This window comes from Desmodus rotundus, chromosome 1 (genome assembly GCF_022682495.2).
Source record: "Desmodus rotundus isolate HL8 chromosome 1, HLdesRot8A.1, whole genome shotgun sequence".
In the NCBI taxonomy this organism is placed as follows: domain Eukaryota; kingdom Metazoa; phylum Chordata; class Mammalia; order Chiroptera; family Phyllostomidae; genus Desmodus; species Desmodus rotundus.
In genome coordinates, this window is record NC_071387.1 from 175,868,842 (window position 1) to 175,891,571 (window position 22,730).

The 22,730-nt window shown below is 33.1% G+C and overlaps 1 protein-coding gene across 3 annotated transcripts in view; it reads right to left on the reverse strand.

Annotated features, from left to right (window-relative positions):
* The window catches only part of NDUFAF2 (NADH:ubiquinone oxidoreductase complex assembly factor 2), a 156,756-nt gene that overhangs the window by 102,967 nt on the left and 31,059 nt on the right, over positions 1-22,730 (reverse strand). The window contains exon 2 of one of the 3 annotated variants that reach the window (XM_053913393.1): positions 10,203-10,320. The exons of the other annotated variants lie outside the window; for them this stretch is intronic. Coding sequence (XP_053769368.1) covers positions 10,203-10,251 — 49 coding nt within the window. The 5' untranslated portion in view covers positions 10,252-10,320. The remainder of the gene's footprint in view (positions 1-10,202; positions 10,321-22,730) is intronic. 3 annotated transcript variants of the gene reach the window in all.

Here is a 22,730-nt window from a genome sequence, read left to right on the forward strand (position 1 = left end):
GGCTGACTCTTATATGCGTCCTTGCAGGAATCAAACCCGCAACACCAGTGCGTCCGTAACACAATGTTCCCACAAACTGAACTACCTGATGAGGGCTAATACAGGTAATTTTAACATCTATTTAGGTATTATAGCTGCCTTATGAAAATTTTCATTATTTTAAGATAGAGTAAAAAACTAATTCTATGCTCCAGATTATACAATGAATGAAAAATATGCCTTAATAATTACTGACAAGTAGGAAAAAAAACACTAAAGACCTTCTTTTTATTTGTTTAGCATTACGTAAGCCTAAGAATGAGACAACTATAAAATGAGGTGATGGGAGACGATCTGAGAAGTTTCACCTCCAGAGTGAAACTCCAGGAGCAGGCTCATGCCTTGTTCTTGGTGTAGCAGTGAAGAGGAAAAAAGAAAGGACTTTCTGTGGTTGAAAAAAAAACAAGGTATAAAGAATGGTGTTTCCAGAAGTTCGGACCATTTTTAAATTTGGTAGGCATTTTCTTTATGTCCCCTCTTGCCTATGTTTGTTTCACATTTTCAGCTTAAAAGCATTTCTTTTCAAAAAGTAAGAAAAAGAAAGGGATATAGTTGTCTTGTTCTCTGTCATCCATTAAAAATATACTATCTTCTCAAGCAGTGAGCAAAGCTTTTGAAATTTTTATGCTCCAAATGTTTTTAGTCTTTTGTGGATATTTAATACTCATATTTAGACTATAAATATTATCAAAGTAGAACATATATGTTACCTACATACCAAAGAAAAAGCAAATATATACACATTTGAATTCATACATAAAAGTAGGTAACCATTTTGTGTCATTTGAGAGTTTAAAAAAATACTCATCTTTTTTTAAAAAAAGATTTTATTTATTTATTCTTAGAGAGAGGAGAAGGGAGGGAGAAAGAGAAAGAGAGAAACATCAATGTGTGGTTGCTTCTCATGTGCCCCCTACTGATGAACAGGCCCGCAACCCAGGCATGTGCCCTGACTGGGAATCAAACCAGCAACCCTTTGGTTCACAGGCTGGCATACAATCCACTGAGCCACACCAGCCAGGGCTCTTTTTGTGGTTTAGTCTTTCTTATTTTATGTCTTACTGATTTGAGGAAGCGTATTTGGCTTTGTGTTCCTCTCATAGTTTAAACATGCAATTTAGTTAAGTTTCCTCCTTAAATGGCTTAGAGAATTATTATATTTATAATGTGTCAAAAATATATAATATGTGTTTAATGATTATATGGGAACACATCAGGTCCCCATCTTGCTGCCATCACGTTTCATGTGGCTATAGTTACAGACGTTTTTTGTGTACCTGTCCTTTTAAAACACTAGTTAGAGCGCTCCCTGTGGGAGACTGTCCATCTCCGCCACATCAGGATTATTAACAGATACACTATCAATACTTTTTTAAAAGATCTTTTTTGAAACAGAAACAAATACCTATTTTCCTCTCAGAGCTTTCTGAAGCCTCCTCTTCTAATGTGTAAGTTAGGATACACATCTAAATCCTTACAGCACTGCCTTTCTTAGCTATCATAAACTCTAAAATGATACACTGATTTCTTTCCAGTTTCTACTTAACTGGTAAATTTTCTCCTATGATCAAAATTATGCCATAAGTACATGTCCCACTCTTGTTCTCACATAACAAAATGAGAACCTCAACCACTGATTTATCATTTAAAATTGTATGTATAAGTGCATATATTTACTTATGTATAGTTTTTCCATAGAGTTAAGTGTAAAACCACTCCTTTTGTTATTTAATTTCTTTCTATTCCTTTTTTGCAAGAAGTATGACTCCTACTAAATGGTCTTAATAGTTTAGCTTTGTCCCTTAGTTTATCCCTGCTTTGATTTTTTAAAAATGCATATGAACCAAAACATTTTCCAAGAAAAAAGTAATTCTATCTAAGGAGAGTTTAAGATTATTATGGTGTTGAACAAATATTGAAATAATGTATTTATAAATATAAGAGAACTTTTAGTACTTATATAGGAAGTGTCCTAAGCAGTTCTAGGTTTACTATCAATAATTACAGGTTCCATTACATGAAAATGTAAAAATTCTATGAAAAAATTAAATCTTACCACAAAATGGGTATCATATAGAATAATATAAAACATTTATATCATGAGGGATCATATGTAATAAAGCCCCTACTTGAAGCAATGCCTCTAATATCTTTTATATTAGTATAATGAAACATTAACATAGATAGTATAAAAATCTGCATCACTGTATTTACATAGTATAATAATTAAGGTTTAAAAAACCCCCTATATAAACCCAATTTCTTAGAATGCAAAGGCAAATTGGTTATTTGATGACTGCTGAGTGGTAAAGAACTTGCCATCCATATCCATGACTCTCATATGAGTTCAAGAGGTTGATAAATCTGATGGGTACTATCAAGGGGTCTATAAAAAACTAAGTTTAAAAGAGTAGTCAAAGAAACTAACAAGAACAGATGATGGTGATTTGGCAGGGCCATCAGGAAAGGAGTTAAGGAGACAGAGAAATGGTACACGTAAGACAAAGGATGATAAAAAGTGGGTGTTTGGTGGAAAGGTTATATCATGTAAACTGCTTAATTTGCTACAAGAGACCTCATTAGTTACCTTGGGAATTAGAAGTAATCTTCAAATATGCTTATAAATATTAAAGAAAAAAGGAAAAGAGGAAGGAAGGAAAGAAGAGGAAAACAGGAGGAAATAATTGTTAAACTATCTAGATGCCATCATTTCTTACTTTTGAATTTAGATTTATTGGACTTCTAATAAAATAGTTTGAAAACACTTCACATTTTTTAAATGATAAGAAAGAAAAGAGTTAAGGCAAAAAAATGAATTGGAAAACATAATCAATGATTTTACACAAGGGAAAAAATCTAAATTAAGAAGTTGATACCTTGTCCTGGCTGGTGTGGCTCAGTGGATTGAATGTTAGTCTGCAAACCAAAGGGTCACTGGTTTGAATCCCAATCAGGGCACATGCCTGGGCTGCAGGCCGGGTCCCTGGTTGGGTGTGCATAAGAGGCAACCACACATTGATGTTTCTCATCCTCTCTTTCTTCCTCCCTTCCTCTTGCTCTAAAAATAAACAAATAAAATCTTTAAAAAAAGAAGTGACCATTTGTCCTTTATAGTAGTTCCTGAAAACCTTTCCCTCCATTATTCTCTACCCCCTCCCCTCTGGTTACTGTCAGATTGTTCTTAATTTCAATGTCTTTGGTTATATTTTGCTTGCTTTTTTCTTTTGTTGATTACATTCCAGTTAAAGGTGAGATCATATGATATTTGTCCTTCACTGCCTGGCTTAATTTCACTTAGCATAATGCTCTCCAGTTCCATCCACAAAACCAAGGGGCAGGGTGGAAGCAAGGGAGGGAGGTGGGTTTGGCTGGGGTGGAGGGGAGTGGTGGAGGGAAAATGCAGGCAACTGTAATTGAACAACAATAAATAATTAAAAGATAAATAAATTTTTAAAAAGAAGTTGATACTTGGAAGAAAAAAAAAAAGTGGTCCAAAGTAATCAGTAAGGTTCAATAAAGGATTTAAGACCTGAGGGCTGTTGTTGACAGCAGAGCTGAGAGGAGTGTTATTCCAAGTCTGTGTCTAAATTACCCCATGAATTTCTAACAAATAGTGGAAGAGTAGTATATACTCTGATCACATTAAAACAGTAAGTGAGTAAAATAAGGAATGAGAAAACAGGGAAAAGGAAGGCAAAACATCATGGGCTGCTCTGCATAATGTAACTCCAAACATAGCCTGAAGAGATGATATGAATCCCTCTTTGTCATGCCCATTCTGCCTATATTCTCAAAACTATAGGCAGAAGTTTCTTGGATTAACTGATATGTTCTATCTATCAAAGACAGTATAGAATATCCCCTAAGATTCCTATATGTGCCACATTACTAAAACTAACTACAAAGACCCTCACACTCATCCTACGGTAAAAACTTGAAATCCATCTGGCTCTTTACACTTTTGAAGACTGAATAATCTTTGAGACCCACCATTTAAAGGCATGGTGTCTGTCACCAGAGCTTAATCAGGATCACATTTCCCCTTTTCTTTAGAGTCTAGCTGCTAATGCAGACTACTTCTACGATCACTCAGGTTCTTGTTGGGTCACTACAGCTCCCAGTTCTCATGAAGAATAAAGGCAGAAATCAAAATACACAAGAAACATAACCTTCTGGAATGGATGGTTATGAAAAGGAGACTGGACTAGCTGACAGCAAGGGGACATCTCAACATTAAGATTCTAAAATGATGAGACTGGTTGGGACTAGGGAGGAACTTTATTTGCACTTTAAATCTGAAAATGGGAATACGCTTTTATCTGGTTGTAGCTAACAGCTTAGAAAATGGTGAACAGCTTTTCCCCTCGCCTGACCTCTATTCACTGGTGCACATCACATACTCGGGTGAAGACACTTGCTCAATAAAGTGTCAACAATATAATTTCAAAATATTTAAGACAACAGACCTAGAATATGTATGTAATTTCAGGTCTAGAAAAAAATGCATAATAGACAGCAACAATCTGACAAATATAATAATTGTGCCCTGATTATAGTAATGAGCAATGTAAGAAAAATGCCTGCTTAAACCTCAAAGAAAAAGTGTCCAAAAAAAGGAGAGAGAATATGTTTGACCTTTCAGGTAACAACTTTTAAACATAGTGAACTCCTATCTGCATTGACAAAGAGAAATCAATGGCACAGATAATGTAACAGACTTATCAATCAAAAACATTATACATTTTTTTAAGAAATATTTTTTATTTTTATTTTTAAAAGATTTACTTACTTTCAGAGAGAAGGGAAAAGGAGTAGGAGAGGGAGAGAAACATCGATCAGTTGCCTCTTGCACATCCCCACATAGGGACCCGTTCTGAAACCCAGGCATGTGCCCTGACTAAGAATCGAACTGGCAACCTTTTGCTCTGCAAGCCAGCATGCAATCCAATGAGCCACACCAGCCAGAGCTACATTCGGTTTTGAAAGCAGGCACTGGCCCAGACCACTCTCCTATAGCGCACCAGGCTATGTGTTACTAAAGTGTTAGGGGTCAGAGTAAGTAAAGACATATACTTATACATGTATTAAAACACCACATGGTAAGATTGCTAAAAAGTGGGTTGTACAGCTCTTTAAAGGCACATTGTTCCACTGTGCTATAAGTACATGCCTAGAGCACCTAGGAAATAATGACAGATGGGTTAAAAACAGCCAATGGTAACACATAAAACATAATAAAAAGTTAGCTGGTGCTGGTAAGGCTGTGGAGAAAAAAACACCTACATTGCTGGCAAGAATTGTAAATCGCTAAGGCCTTTTTGGAAAATACTCTGGTAACACCTATTAAAAAACTTGCACACATCCTTTGCCATGACCATGCCACTTCTGGAAATTTATCTTAACAGCTGTAAAAGCATAATTAGGAAAGGACAATTGTACAGGACATCTACTGGAGCATTTTTAGTAGTAGTAAAAAAATTGCAAGCAACTCAAATGTCCATCAGGGTAATAACCAAAGGTTAAATAGACTACGGTATATCCGCATTATGAAAATACATGCAGCTTAGGCCTGGATCTTCTGACATAAATGATGGTCATGATTTATGGTTGGATAAGAAGCACAAGTGCCAGGGAAAGGTAAGTATGATTCCATTTTTTGTAAAAAAACAAAACAAAACAAAATGAAAACAATACCCCTCTAAGAAACCTTATTTATATGTATTTGTATATAAATATACAAATTACGTAAGCATGCACAAGGTACTGGAGCTGTGGAAGGCCTACCACTGTGGAATGTGACTAGAGGATGGGGATAAGTGAAAAGCAAACACAGAAAAATCAGGGGAAAATCTCTTGCTGTGTGAAATAAAGGGGAAGTATGTAGAACTACTGCACACTCCCTTACCTCACTCAGGTTTTTTTCAAATGGTATATCCTCAAAGAGACCCTTTTGGAACTTCCTAACTAACTAGTTACCATGTTCCCATTCTGTCACATTCTAGACCCTTACCTTGCTTTTGTTTTTCAGATTTCTACAAGACATAATATTACACATTCATTTATTTATTGTCTATAATATGTTTTTGATACATAAATATCAATCAATAAATATTTGTTGAATAAATAAGGGATGAATTATATCTCATGTAACAAAACTAAGAATACACATGGGCAGGGGCAAGAAGCCAAAATAGCAAATAAAGATACTGATTTGATTGGGTGATGGAATTGATATCAACTTAAAACAAAGAAAAAGGGGTCTCTTAATAAGCAGTAAATTAAAATAGTTAAGCTCATATATTTTGGAATTTTGAAAATAGTGACTCCTCAAATGGGGTAGGCAGGGAGACAGAGGTAGAAAGAAAGAGATGAAGCCTAGACTTGAATGAATGATACTAAATGTGTATGCTTGAGTAATGCTATGAAGAAAAAGCACAAATGAGAAAAGAGTATTTCCAAATACCTCTGCAATGTGTACAATGGACACAGTGGTACTTCTCTCATAAAACGGTTTTGCTTTGGCTTATAAACTAATAAATAATAAGTAAAAATGTATTTAAATGGCAGATTCCAGTATTAACACACAAAGAGTAGAACAATAGCAAGTGACATTGAAAAAGGCGAGCGTTCATAGACCCCTAACAGAATAAGCACGCTCTTGTCATCTAACCTGAAGATGCTTATGTAACACCCAAAGCAAATTCTGAAACACTGAAAAACTCCACATATATGTTTTAAGTACAAATACCAGAAATGTATACTGTTCTTGTGAAATTAAAAGTTCACCATATAGACATATGTGTACTCAAATATAATTACATGTAACAAAACTAATGGAATTAGTTTATATGTTCTTATACTCTCAAATAATCCAATATGTTAAAAAATAAAGGTTAACCATTAACATATAGGTATCTATTTGCTGGGTAATAGTCTCACTTTTTATTTTTAGACTATATAATTTTAAACAAAATGTATTTTTTTCTTAGTAAGGATACTATTTTTACATATAGTTGTGCAAATACTAATTTTCAAATAAAGCCATCTGAGGGCATCCTGCTATGGTTAAAATGCATTGTCCACAGAGACAAAGAACTCTACAGAAACAATGAACATTCTTAAGTCCTTTAGTGCACCTACAATCCATGAATATTTTAAAGTCATGTACATATGAAATCTCTATGAGACAAACATTAAACAAAGAAATAACTTTTTGTCAATTTTGCTAAAAAAATAACACTTTAAAATGAGAATGCATTAGGGTCCTTGAAAAGACAACTTATGTTTGTTATCTGTTGCCTGTCCATTCAAAATTTTTATAATATTTTAAATAATTAGTTGGTATTCTCAAAAAGTGAACTGCAGATTACTTGCAAGAACATAAAATGATTTTTCAATCCCATAAAAAAACAAAACAAGCTTGTACTGTGTTCCTACAATACTAGTTTTCTATCTTCTATCTGGAGATACTCTTATGAAAATAACCTACACAATAAAACCTTCTAGAATGTAAAGAACTACCTTATTTTCCTGATTAAATAGTAAAGATGAATAAACTGACTTTTAGGTACATACTATATTTTCTACATATGACTAAACATATATTTAGATATCAAATGTAGACATATTTAGTTAAAATCAATTAAACTGAAAAGTTCTTCCCTTCTGGCTGTCTGTATTTTTCTTTAATCCTGGTCAGTGTAAACCCTTATTACCAGTAATTTGCCACTGTAATGCTGAGGAAAAATGCTAGCCTCACAATTTTTGTCATTTCTCCCCCCTCTTCCCCTGCAGGCTGCTACTGTTGATGGCCTTTATGGAAATATAAATTCAATCAGCAGCTGCAAATTTCATGAGACGTCCATCTTCATGCTGAATTTCTAACTGAGTGTCAAAACAATCTGTGGATTTCTCTCTGATGAAACACACATTGAATTGTAAATTTCTGCAATTTTCTCATGTTTGAATTTCAGCTGCAGCAAAATAGTGCTAGCCCAGACACTGCCTATCAAGCTGAAACAAGTAATTTTCTCTTCTTTTCATGTCGTTTAAAGAGTTAAATTCTTTTTAAAGCATAAACAAAATATTTCCCCAAAACTAAATAATTAAATATTCTATACGATTATTTAAAAATGAGGACATAAAAACCATTTACTTGCTACATTTTAAAAAGAGATTTTCCCCCCAAGAGGCTTACTTGTTCTATAGTTGTCTGTCTGTATTTATTTTTTCTGTATTTAGTGGTGAAAAATGCTGTAAGCTTTGATAAAATTAACATTTCTATATACAATGTCAAAGTAGTAGATAAAAATGTAATGTAGTCAGAAAATAATTCCTTGTAATTTCAATTTCAATGAGATACACTTTCATTCAGTACTATCAAAAGTAAAAATATTAAAACAAAGAATAGTAACACCTAGACTAGTCATTCTTCTTAATACATACTTATAACTGTACTATTATTATTTTTTTTTACCAAGGAATCATCTTTAATTGAATGGATAAAAAGAATTGCTTTTAAATAATGTCCTATTAAGGGGCCTATGTTATTTTGCAACTAAATACACAAAAATATTATGTTTTAAATAGGTATCTTGAGAAACTCATGAGGTGAACTATATTCCAAAATAGCAACTTCTTGTTCTTACAAACATCTTTTCATTACTGTTACTAACAAAATAATTCATAGCCCTTTTAAAAATTCAACAAGACACTGCAATAAACAAACATTATGAATGGTCTATAAAACAAGTAATGAAATGACAATCATTTATTCAACAAACACTTATGTAACATCTCCTACGTGCCAGGAAACTTTTTCCAGGCCATGGGGACACAGAGATGTGCAAAACACAATTCTTTACCACAAGAAAATAGTCTAGTGGAGAAAAGGAAAATCACTTACTGAAACATAGTGAAATAAGTGCTATAAACTGGTACATTAAGAAAGGACAAATTTAGGAGAGCACTGAGAAGACAGACAACTATTTCATGAGCAGTTGTAGAAGCTTTCAGAGAAAAAGCCACAGTTTCTAAGGACATATACGAGTCAGCCAGGAAAGAAGTAGAAGGAGAGGTCACTTTCCAGCCAGAGGGCAAAATATAATAATAAAGATGGAAGCATTAAATAACATAGTGCCTTTGGAAAATTATTAGTAATTGGAGATGAAAAACAGGTCTGATAAGTGATGTGGTAGAATAGGTAGGCTAGAATAAGGTCATGAAGAGAGATGAATGCCATGTTAAAATATTTATTTAAACATTATGCAGAAGGCAGTGGGGGTCCTTTGAAAGAGATGTAATGATAATGAATATCTCTCAACAGAATACAGGTATAGAAGTTAAAGTATAATGAAAAGAAGACAGACTCAGTTCAAACTCAGCTCTGCTACTTGCTAGCCATGTGATTTGGGGCAAGTTACTGTATTTTGCCATGTATAATGTGCTCCCATGTAGAGTGCTCACCCATATTTTTGGCCCAAACTTTCAGGAAAAAAATCTTTCATTTAATATTTTATTTAGAAACAAAACCAATTAACATATTCTAGGGTATTATTTTGCATACAGATATGGTTATTGCTTTCCTGTTACACTTTTAACATATAAGCATAAATAAAAGAAACACACACACACACACACACACACACATATATATATATATATATAGAATTAGTACTACCCATGTACAATGTGCATCCTTATTTTTCCCCTCAAAAATGTGGGCAAAAAAGTGCGCATTTATATGCAGCAAAATACAGTACTTCCTCCATGTCTCAATTACCTCACTGGTACAAGAGTAATAATACTACATACTGCAGAATTAGTATGAGAATGAAGTGCCTTCTAAGTATGTAAAGGTATTATTATTATTATCATTATTACCATCATCTTCATTATTATTTTATAGTTTGTTAGGTTCTTTAGGTCTACCTTTAATATACATGAATCCTAAAGAAAATAATCTAATTAAAATCAGCTAGCACACTGCTTAACACAAACTACATATTTAACTTATTTTCCCATAGAAAATATTTACTGAATACTCATTATGTATAGACACACACAAAAATAAAAGTTTTTTTTGTTTTGCCCTAGCCAGGTGGTTGGAGCAATGTCCCTTACAACAAAAGGTTGTAGATTCAGTCCTTGGTCAGGGTCCATACCTAGGTTGAGGGTTCCATTCCAGTCGGAAGTGTCTGGGGGTGGGGACATGGGGCAGCTGATGGATGTTTCTTTCTCACATCGATGTCTGTCTGTCTGTCTCTCTACCTTCCTCTCTCACTGAAATCAATCAAACACATCCCCAGGTAAGAGTAAAAAAAAGATTTTTAAAAATTCACTGGAGGAAAAGGAAAACAGAAAAAGATCTCAAAATAGATGTTTTTTAAAATTAGTAATATAATAATATTTTTAAATTATACACATTAAGATTCAATTGATTTTCATCAGTATTAAAAAATACAGACAATCCTTATAAGATGTTAGTCTAACCGGATGTATAGGGACTCCCTACTAGAAACATATCGAAATGAAAGATAAAATATTTTTAAAATAATACATTGCTAAAAAAATAATAAAACGAAAATTTCTCAAGTGCTGAAAACAAACAGACATCAATAAGCCAAAGCCACAATCTTGAGACAGTGCGAATCCCCAAGGTTTCAGACCCAGTTTTAAATCCTAAGGGCTGAAGGGTTAGAAGTATAATATTTAAATCCCTTGCCCAAGAGAAAACATACCTTTAGCTGGTGAGCATCTACATAAAGCTCACAGACCCAAAATGCGGTGCTACTCACAGAAAAGTATCTGGGAACACTTTGCCCCATGAACTTTGAGAAGGAACAAAGAAGCCAGTCATTAGTTTGAAGCTTTGAATGAGACAGGAAAGAAGTCACCAGTAAAAAAATAAAAAACTTCAGAGGAGTATCACATGTATGTAAGGGTTTCAAATTTACACAATTGCATGGTGAGAACATCGTTAAAGTTTAAAATAACATAAAATCTGGCTAGACCTTTGAAATCTTTAAGGATCCAGAAGATGTAAATATAAGTAGCCCCACAAAGGTTACTCACATATTATACTGGACTTTCATAGAAGAAATAATCCCTACTAAAGATGAATTCCTAATTTAAAAATTATAACTTGAAGAAGCCACCATGAGGGGAGAGTTTTAGCTGATGCAATAAACAGACAAATTAGCCTTCTTTTTCTTTTTTTTAGAGAGAGGGGAAGGGAGGGAGAAAGAGAGGGAGAGAAACATCAATGTGTGGTTGCCTCTTGCACGCCCCCTACAGGAGACCTGGCCAGCAACCCAGGCATGTGCCTGACTGGGAATCTTAACGGGTGAGACCCTTTGGTTTGCAGGTCGGCACTCAATCCACTGAGCTACACCAGCCAGGGCCAAATTAGCCTATTTTAAACAAACAGAATAATCTGAAAATGACTAAAACAATAAGAATGTTTAAATGATTACAGATTTAAAAAAAGGAGAGAAGTTACAATTGATTACATGAAAAAGAACTAATATATTTTTTAAAGATCCAAGGAAAAACTCAATAAATAAATAAATAAACTAAAGAAAAAAAGAAAACCTTAAAGATGTGGAGGATAGAAGACAACCTATGTCTCTAATAGACATTCTAGAAAGAAATGATACAAGGAAGTAGAGAAGATGCAATATTTGAAAAGATAATGGCTGACAGTTTGCCAAAGGTGATGAATCATATAAACTCTTCCCAGGTCCAGTAAGGACAAAACCCAGAGTAAATATAATTAAATCCATACCTAAATAAACTGTAAGAAAAACACAGAACACTGACGACAACGAATCTTAAAAACAATCAGCAAAAAGGGCATATTGTTTACAAAGGAAATTAGTTTGAAGGTAGATTTTTCATAAACAACAACAAATGCTAGAAAACAACAGAATAATACCTTTAAATAACTGAGGAAGTAGATGTGTTAACCAAGAATTCTATACTTAGCTAAACCATCATTCCTCTTTGAGGGCAAAATAACGGCAATTTTTAGACAAATGAAAACTAAGAACTCGTTTCCCCCCCCAGAGTCTCAAGCAAGATCTATTAAAGAAAGCAAATTGCACATAGAAAGCAGAGTGAAAAAGAGAAAACAGAATATAAAACATACAAAATGCAAAGGAAGAGAGGTTGGGGAAGGGGAATCATACAGAAAAGTTGATTGATCAGAGGGCTGGCAAAAATAGAAGAAAAGGCATAATCAAAGGAAAACATGGATAGAGTGTAGAAATAAGTCTAAATATATCACAAAATATAAAATTATAAGTAATAAAAAGATTATACTCACCTATTAAAAGACTAAAAAATGTTTAAAAATATCACTTTTATGCTGTTTGTAAGAGAGTTACCTAAAACATTCTAATGCAAAAAGAAAAGAAATAAAGGGAAACAGAGAAGATACACTAGATAAATATTAATCACATAAAGCTGGGATAGTAGTATTAATATAAACAAAAACATGAATAGATTTTGAAAGGGCCATCACTTAATGTTAAAAGGGAAATTTTACTGGAATGTAAAACAATTCTGAAGCTAAACACACCTTGCAACATGCCCCAATATGTGTAAAGAAAAATTGATACAAGTAGAAGTGTACTAATATTAAATAAAATTCAGAAATCTGAACATATCTCTCATAATCTACTAAAGAAACAAAAATTAGTAAAGACTTGAACGGCATATTTAACAAGTTTGATCTTGCAAATATAATCTTGCAGAGAATTACATATACAAAACTAGATTCTTTTCAAGCACATATGGAATCTTAATAAAAATTAACCATATACTAGGCTACAAAGACAGTCTTAACAAATATGGAAGAGTACACGTGACATGAACATACTCTAACCATAGTACCTGTGACAGGCAGAATAATCCTGTCTGCCTGTCACAGGTACTATGACAGGCAGACACCCACCCCCCGTGCCCCCCCAAAGATGTCCATGCACTAATTTCTGGAAGCTATGTCCTGTTACATGGAAAAAAAGGGACTTTGTGACTAAATTAAGGGCCTTGAGATAGGAAGATCAGCTTAGATTACTTGACAGACCCTACAATCAGAGCAATGATAAGAGTGAGGCAGGAGGGCGACAGTAAGAGAAGATATGAGGACAGAAGTAGAGGTTTGAGAGTCAGAGAGAGATTTGAAGATAGAGGAAGTAGCCACAAGACAAAAAATGCAGGTGGTCACTACAAGTCAGAAAAGGCAAAAAAAACAGATTGTCCTTTAGAGCCTCCTGAAAGAACATAGCCTTACTAATACTTCAATTTTAGTCCAAAGACTGAGTTTGGACTCTGTCCTTCACAACTGTAAGATAATACATTTATGTTGTTTTAAAGTCACTAAATTTGTGGTAATTTGTTGCAGCAGCTATAGGAAACTAATACTGTGACATAAGTTAAAAATTAGAGGTCATTAACAAAAGATGCACTAAATTATATTCCCTAGTATATTTGGGAACTTAAAAAAAATTCAAAAGAATTCATGGGCCAAAGGAAAGTTCAAAATGGGAGTTAGAAGGAATGTATCCAAATTATTATTTATAGGAAAATGTATAGCCTTAATGTTTATATCAGAAAGAAAAAATACTAAAAATGGATTATCTGAATTTAATTCAAGAAATTATAAAAACACCACCAGCAGTGGGGGGAAAGAAAGAAAAAAGAAAATATAAAATAACAAGAGAATTAATAATTAATAAAATAAAAAATAAGAAATTATAAAAGTGAAAGCTGCATCTCTGAAAAGAATTAGAGACAAATTTTTTATTAATTGGTCAGGCTTTTAAATGGATAGTATAAACAATATTAACATCTACAAATATATGTAAAAGTATAATACTATAAACAATTTTATGTCAATAAATTTGAAAACTGAATAATTTTCCAAAATATATAATAAAATAAATTAAAGAACTGGAAAAACTAAATAGAATCTGCAGTTATTTAAGAAATGTAATTCATAGTCAAAAATCTTCCTACAAAAAACACCACTGAGTCCAGAAAGTCTAAATGGTACATTTTCCAGGACACACAGGAACAGATAACCCTTATGTTATAAAATCCATTCTAGAAAACAGAGAAAGAAAAAAAATGCCACAGTTCCTTTTAAGAGACTACTGCAATCTGATACCAAAATCAGAAGAGGCCAGTACAAGAAAGGAAAAATAAAGTTAATCTCATTTATCGGAATATATGTAAAAGTCAGTTATTAAAAATATAAGTATATTATCAGCTGGACTTTTTTAAAAGTTATATTTCATTCAGCACTACTGAATATTTTGTAGCAGAAGAATTTGTTAGGTTTTATCCTGGCTCTATGGTGGAAAAAGAAGTCTTTCTAAGAGACATTAATGTTCTTCCTAATTTAGTATAAACTTACTGAAATGTATTACACTTTTAAAGAATATTTCTTAATGCTCTATTTGTGAATAAGGAAAAGGGTGGTATTTTAGTATGAACCAGATACATCTTTACTATCTACCCACAAAAAAGAAAAAGGATAGAAGAAGAGTAAGGTAGGGGAGGAAGTGGTGGTAGAGAACAGAAGGGGAAAAGGCAAGAAGATAGAATAGCTGTTAATATTTATATGGCATGTACTTTAACCAAAAATTCTTTCAAACATTAATATATCAATTTACTGAAACTCCAAAACAATGATAGGTACTATTATTATCCTTATTATACAGAGAAAGAAACAAGTCCGAGAGAGAAATTGTGATTATTCTAATTTTCTTTGGTGGATAAGATACTCAATGGACTCAGAAGCAATATGGAATACTACTAAAAAAGGTAGTATTTTGATTGATCATCATTTCTGTCTTAAAGATTATCTAGTAAAAAAAAATTATCTAGTATAATCTTATTTTAACAGATGAGGAAAAAGGTCTTTAGAGAGTGAGAATTTCATATGCAAGGTAATAAAACCCCAAAATGACAGAATCAGGACAAGAAAACAAATCTTCAGACTTTTTGTATGATTACTAATACTTTATTTGGATAAAACTTTCTTTGCGATGAACCAAAAAGACCTTCAAAGTACATTGCTCACGGTATTGTAATAGCACCAACATAAGATATGCAATCGTGTCATTAAACTCAATAGATAAACAGCACAGAGTTTACTGAAGTTCCTTCTTTTTTATTTTACTTGTTCCTAGTAAAGGTCTTCAAGTATTCAAAAAGGCGTTGGAAATTATTATTGAAAGTACAGTGATTTCTAAACCTTGCCGATGATTGGTAGCAATAAGGCAAATCTGTAAAGTATAGGTTCTTAGACCATACATAAACCTATGGGATCAGAATCTCTAGGATATAACTCATGTTTTCGTTGTCATTATTTAAAAAATTTCTGTTACTCTGATCAGTCCCATTAGGGAGCTTCTAATATAAAGGCTGTTAAGGATATTAAAATTTAAGAAAAATCTGTCTTCCTAATCATTGATTCAATCATCTGCTTCATCTAACATACTGTTTATTCCTTCCAGTGTATTATTTCAGAAATTGCATTCTTTATTTCTGACTAGTCCTCTTTTATGTCTTTTTTCATGATATTGAGTACCGTATAATCATTACTCTAAACTCTCTATCTAATATATTGCTTGCCTCCATATCTAGTTCTTCTGGAGAATTCCCTTCTTCTTTCATGTGGGGTCACTTTCTTTGTCTTCCTATTTTGGCTGCTTCTTTTTATTTTCCATCTTAGTTGTTAAACTAAAACCACATGATCACATCAATAGATGCAGAAAAAGCATTTGATAAAATCCAGCACCCATTTAAGATAAAAACTCTCAGCAAAATGGGAATAGAGGGAACATACCTAAACATAATAAAGGCCATATGTGACAAACCCACTGCAGCATCATACTCAATGGGCAAAAACTACAAGTGTTCCCCTTAAGATTGGGAATAAGACAAGGATGTCTGCTTTCACCTCTCTTGTTCAACATAGTACTGGAAGTCCTAGCCACTCCAATCAGACAAGAAGAAATAGAAGACATCCAAGTTGGAAAGGAGAAATTAAAACTATCTTTACTGATACTGTAAAGATATGACATGATATGTACAGTAAAGTAAATGACATGATACTAACATAACAAGCACAAAAAATTCCACCAAGAAAGTTCTAGAACTGTAAAATGACTACAGCAAAGTAGCAGGATACAAAATTAATATCCAGAAATCAGTTGCATTTTTATATGCCAACAACAAACTAAAAGAAAGGAAAATTAAGAAAACAATCCTGTTGACAATTGCTTCAAAAAGAATAAAATACCTAGGAATAAACCTAATCAAGGATGTAAAAGACCTGTACACAAAAAATAATAAGGCACTGAAGACAGAAATTAAAGAAGGTACAAGTAAGTGGAAGCACATACTATGTTCATGAAAAGGAAAATTAACATCATTAAAATGTCCATACTACTCAAATAAATCTATAGATGCAATGCAATTATTATCAAGATTCCAAAGATGTATTTCATAGAACTAGAACAAATATTTCAAAAATTTATATGGAACCACAAAAGGCCCCACCTAACAACAGTGATCCCGAGAAAGAAGAACAAATTTGGAAGAATTACACTACCTAATATCAAACTATAACATATGGCCATAGTAATCAAAACAGCATGGTACTTGCATAAAACAGACACATAGATCAATGGAACAGAACAGACATCACAGAAATAAACCCACACCTTTATAGTCAATTAATATTTGACACAGGAAGCAAGCACATACAATGGGCTAAAGATAGTTTATTCAACAAATGGTGTTGAGAAAATTGGACAGATACATGCAGAAAAATGAAACTAGACAACCTTTTTATACCACATACAAGAATAAATTCAAGATGGGTTAAAAAAGACTTAAATGTTAGAACTGGAACCCATAAAAATCCTAGAAGATAACATAAGCAGCAAAATCTTAGACATTGCTCATAGATATTTTTTATCAGATATATCTCCCCAGGCAGGGGAAACAAAAGAAAAAATAAATAAATAGGACTACATCAAACAAAAAACATTTTGCACAGCAAAGGAAAACAACAAAATAAAAAAGACAACCCACTGAATGGGAGAATGTATTTGCTAATACATCTAATAAGGGGTTAATATCCAAAATTTATAAAGTACTTACAAAACTCAACACCAAAAAAACAAACAATCCAATTAAAAAATGAGCAAAGGATCTAAATAGACACTTCTCTAAGGAGTACATAAAGATGGCCAACAGACATATGAAAAGATGCTCAGCATCACTGATCATCAGAGAAATGCAAATTAAAACCACAATAAGAAATCATCTTACATCTGTCAGAATGGCTATCACCGATAAATCAACAAACAGTAAGTGCTGGTGAGGGTGTGGAGAAAAGGGAACCCTTTTGCACTGTTGCTGGGAATGCAGGCTGGTGCAGCCAATGTGGAAGGCAGTGGAGATACCTCAAAAGATTAAAAATGGATCTACCTTTTGACCCAATGATCCCTCTTCTGGGAATATATCCAAAGGAACCCAAAACACTATTTCAAAAGAACTTAAGCATCACTATGTTCACTGCAGCATTACTTAGTCACCAAGGTATGCAAGCAGTCCAAGTGTCCATCAATAGATGAGTGGATAAGAAAACTATGGGAAATTTATACAATGAAATACTACTCAGCCATAAAAAAGAAGAAAATTTTACCCTTTTCAACAGTACGGATGGACCTGGATAACATTATGCTAAGTGAGATAAGACAATCAGAGAAATACAAATACCATATGATTTTACTCATATGTGGAATCTAATGAACAAACTGAACAAGCAAAACAGAGACAGACTTACAGATGGAGAGCAGGATGACAGCTATTGGGGGGGTGGTTAGGGGGTGGAGGGATTGAACAAAAAGGAAAAAGGACTCATGGACATGAACAGCAGTGTGGTGATTGCAGGAGGAAGTGGGATATAAGGGGACTAAGGTAATGGAAAAAAATAAAGATTAAATTAAAAAAAAATTAAGAAAACTATAAGCTAGCTTTTTATTAAAAAAGCATAAATCTCATGTTCTGGGGTGTAACTGATATTGGATGAATAAAATACATTTTATTAACATGTGTAGGTTAAATTTAAAGTACTTATGTTAACCCTAATTTATTAATAAAAAAATTAACAAAGTTTGATACATGTAAACTAGTAGTATGCTGATAAATGTTCAAAAACTGGCTCTCTGAGTAAAACACCATGAATATTAATTGGATTATAGTTTTTAAATACTGAGAAAACATTTCCTCGATTTTTGTGCTATTCACAATATGTCTCATAAACATTTTTCCATCACTTTAAAAGTAGACAATCATGACCTGGCTAGTGTGGCTCAGTGGATTGAGTGCCGGACTGCAAACCAAAGTGTCACTGGTTTGATTCCCAGGCAGGGCACATGCCTGGGTTGCAGGCCAGGCCCTCAGTAGGGGGCACTCAAGAGACAACCACATATTGACATTTCTCTCTCTTTCTTTCTCTCTCCCTTCCCCTCTCTAAAAATAAATAAAATCTTTTAAAAAAAAGTAGACAATCAACAAAACAATATATCAAGCCCCAATTTGCAGCATTTGCCAATACTCCACTGATGGCCAAGTTCAAGCTACCAGCATGTCATTGAACATGGAGTTAGGAAAAGATAGATGCACAGCAGCCCACCATAATATAGTATTTCTACCACATATATACACAATAGGTAAAACCTCAAGACCCTAGATAATAAAATGTAGTCAATTAATTAGGAAGTACTGGATTTTGAGTATTTATCTTTATTTTTAATACAACTTAATTTTAAGTTTACATAATTTAATTTTTAATAATATTGTATTGAATAACCAGCACACAAAATTCCTGAGAAGTTAATCATCAGCTCTCATAAGTCAGTGCTAGCTGGCTCCAATATACCTCTGAAAATCCTATTGCTATTTCTGATATTGAACATAAAATCACACATCATGTTAGTCCAAAAATTTTCTCAGTTATTTGACTTAGGAAAAGTCAATTCATAACAAATTACCAGCATACCCAAAGAAAACCCAAATCAATAATCTATCTGATTATATTTAAGTTCAAAGTTTCTACAAAGATTTTTAATTTAGATTATAAGTTTATATAGAAAGGACTCCCATGCTTAAACATTGTAGGTATGAGGTTTTTATTTTGATCTAATACACACTGTCAACATAACATTAATATGAATTTGTGCTATTTCAAAATAACTTTATTAAGACAGAATTGATTCTTATGAAAACTTATTAGAGTAGGAATAAAAAAGGAAGAGAGAAAAAGAGAGAAAAGAAGAAACGTATGATCTGAGGCAATGAATCCCTAGGCTACAAAAGAGGGCAGAGAGGAGAAAATGAGTACTTTCCTCAGGACAGTCCCGACTCTTGCCAAGGGTAGTCAGGCACCGGGAGGCTAGACATCCCAGATACGTCAGAGGTACAGTGAGAGGTACCGGCTACTGCAGGCACCAGCAACCAACCACTCCTTTAAAAAACAGACAGCTTAGAGCTAATGTCACTCCTGAGCTTTTCAACATAGCATTGGCCCCTGAACTCCAACTCCTTTATTATAATCTAGACTCATAAATCAGGTTCATATCTAAAATTACAAGCTTCAGCCACTTTAGGTGACATTTAGATGATTATGAAACAAAGTAACATCTGATCTATAGTCCTCTGGCTTTGGGGAGAGAATTGGCCCAGAAATTCCTACCATGATAGCAGGGGAAACCATGGTAACTGCTCCTGCATTTATCTCCACCTTAAGAAATACACCACTTTAAGACAGAATATATTAGTGTGGTAGAATGCAAAATGAGTCAAAATAGAACAAAGCTTCACATTCCCCTCTGACAGTCCATAGTTTTCCCACAGCATAGTTATTTGCTACCAGCTTTCATGCTACTTGCCTGCCACCTGCCAGAAACGTCATTATTAAAATTTCAATATGCATGCGACCACAGCAATCATCCAACAGATTTTGTTAAAATTAATACTATTTCTCCCAACATATACTCACGTAATTTCAGTCTTTTGCCTCTCCAGCTTACATAGCATCCCACTTCCTACTGCTGCTGCCTTTTGTCTTTTCCTGCTTTAATGTAAAAAGCGTTCCTTAGTGAAACCCAAAGATGAATTAATTTTTACCTCTGTATGAATCATTTTTTAAAAAACTGTTAGTAATGTATTTAACTAAAATATAATTTATAATTATTGTTGTTGTTTAACCTATTTCCTTCAGATTTTAAATGATCCTTCAAATAGAAACTTGGGACTTTGTAGCACTGATTGATTTCTGACATGTAGAATTTTCTCTGCAGTAATGTGGAAAGATTTGTGAGAACTGTAGAATGCCAAGAAATATTTAAACAATCATCTTGCTTCCATGACTTTGCCATTAAATATGGAAATACAAGAATTTGGGTGTAATATTTATTTATTAACATTTTAAGTAATTTAAATAGTATATCAGATAAGTATATATTGGTTTAGTCACTCAGCAAAAGATTTTAATTCTACCGTTAGTAATTATATACTTTCACACTCAATAGGAGTTCATACCTAAGCATTTCAAACAAAGTCAGAAAATGTTCTAAATTCTACCTTGTTTGTCATAGTTCTTTTACCTCAATTTGGTTTCAATGAGTAATAAACAAGAAACTTGAGGAGAAACAAAGAATCTGCACTCTTATTAAATGCCTATATCATGGGTGTTCAATAAGTAATAAACACATGCAAAAGAAGTTCTCCCTGTAGATGGTTAGAAATTAACATTATCCTAAAACTTATGAAACTCAAGGTCTGTTATATGGGTAATTAACAATAATAGGAAGTTTATCAGCTCTGGCATTTCTAAAATAGCCTCAAATAAGAAAAACAATTATGCCAAAATAAAAATTGAAAAATGGCCTACAATCAAATTTAACAGTCTCCAGTAGGAAATGTCCCAAGGTCAGATGTATAAGCAGTTAGAATACCTATAAAGATGGTTTGTACATAATATACATTATATATATTACACAAATTATACAAATGTCACAGAAACTTCTGAGTACATTTTCAAATTTCTAGCTTTGTTTTCTCTAAATTGTCCTTTGAATGTTAAATTTTACTCTCAGGAATTCTTAACTCTACAAAGAGAAGAGATAAACTTGGGAACAATCAGGACCAAAGATATCTTGCATAGGCCCTGGTGATGCACAAGCAACAGCCCATAGAATTTATGACTACATAAGCACAGACACTGTCATATGATTCACAGCAGTGAATTTAAAAACTGGCTTTATTCAGAATCTTCAAACATTCATGCAGATATCTAATATGAAAGGATAACTAGTTAGAAATAAATCCATGAGCTTTATTATAATCCAAGAATACAGATATAGAGCATTATATCAATATATCTACAATATATAAACACTATTTTAAGAGAGTTGAAAACATTATTATGAAGGGAAAAATTTCTTTTTATGTACCTTTGAACAAAAGACATTAAACAAAATTAAAATCCAAAAGAAACTACTGTTCTTCCATAAATTAAGTGTTTGAAAAAAATCTAATTAAGCTTGAGGGTTTCAAATGAACAAAATTGCACTAACATATTTTTATGCATCAGCTGCTTCCTGGGCTTGATTAAATATAAAATGCTACCCTGAAAATTTCAATAGTTTTCTCATCTTCTCTGTTTAAATGTTTGTAATATTAACAACCACTTTATGTGGTTTAATAATTTGCCAATACCTTACGAGGTAACCAAACTGTTGAAGAGGTTTTTAACTGAAGCTGCCCTGTCATATTATTTACATGACTGCTACTCAGAGAGTTCAGGCAAGATACAAATTTGATTAAAACAAATTATTGTTATAATTATCAAAACAATTGAAAAAGTCAAAGTGAATAAGTGAGATTATAGGTGAATTTTTTTGCCCTGGATTTGCTTTTTATTATACAATTTGTTTTATTTTCTCAAGTTTGGCTTACTTTGCCATTTCTTCTTTGTTTTCCATGTCCCTATACTGAATTTTCTGCAAATTCCTTGCAGAATTAAAAATTTCCTCTAAATACATTACACTATATCAGATAATCTGTTGGTTTTGTTTTCTTCTTGGGAACACCCTCTTACTCTGTTCAAGACTCTCTCTAGGTTTACTGCCCAGAAATAAATGTGACTTACTTTGACTATCTTTTCAATTACTGTGTCCTATTTCTTTGTATGTTTTATTTTCTTAACTTTTTATTTATTGTTGACTCCACTTCCTCCCCACCAATCCCCTCCACACTAGCCATCCCCACTCCTACCCTTGATCCTACCCCTATCTGGTTTTGTCCATGTGTCCTTTATAGATGTTCCTGAAAATCCTTCCCCCTTTCCCCCCATTATCCCCTCCCACTTCCCCTTTGGTTACTGTCAGTTTGTTCTTAATTTCAATGTCTCTTTGTATGTTTTATATCACAATTTTATGAAAACTAAGACATTCATTCTACTTTGAAAAAATTACAAATTCTACTAAATAAAAATAAATTGTTTAAAATGTAATTAAAATGATTCCTTAAAGTAGACAGATATAGATAAATGCCAATACATCATACAACTTAAGTCTATTCAATGTGCAATACTAATATGTATC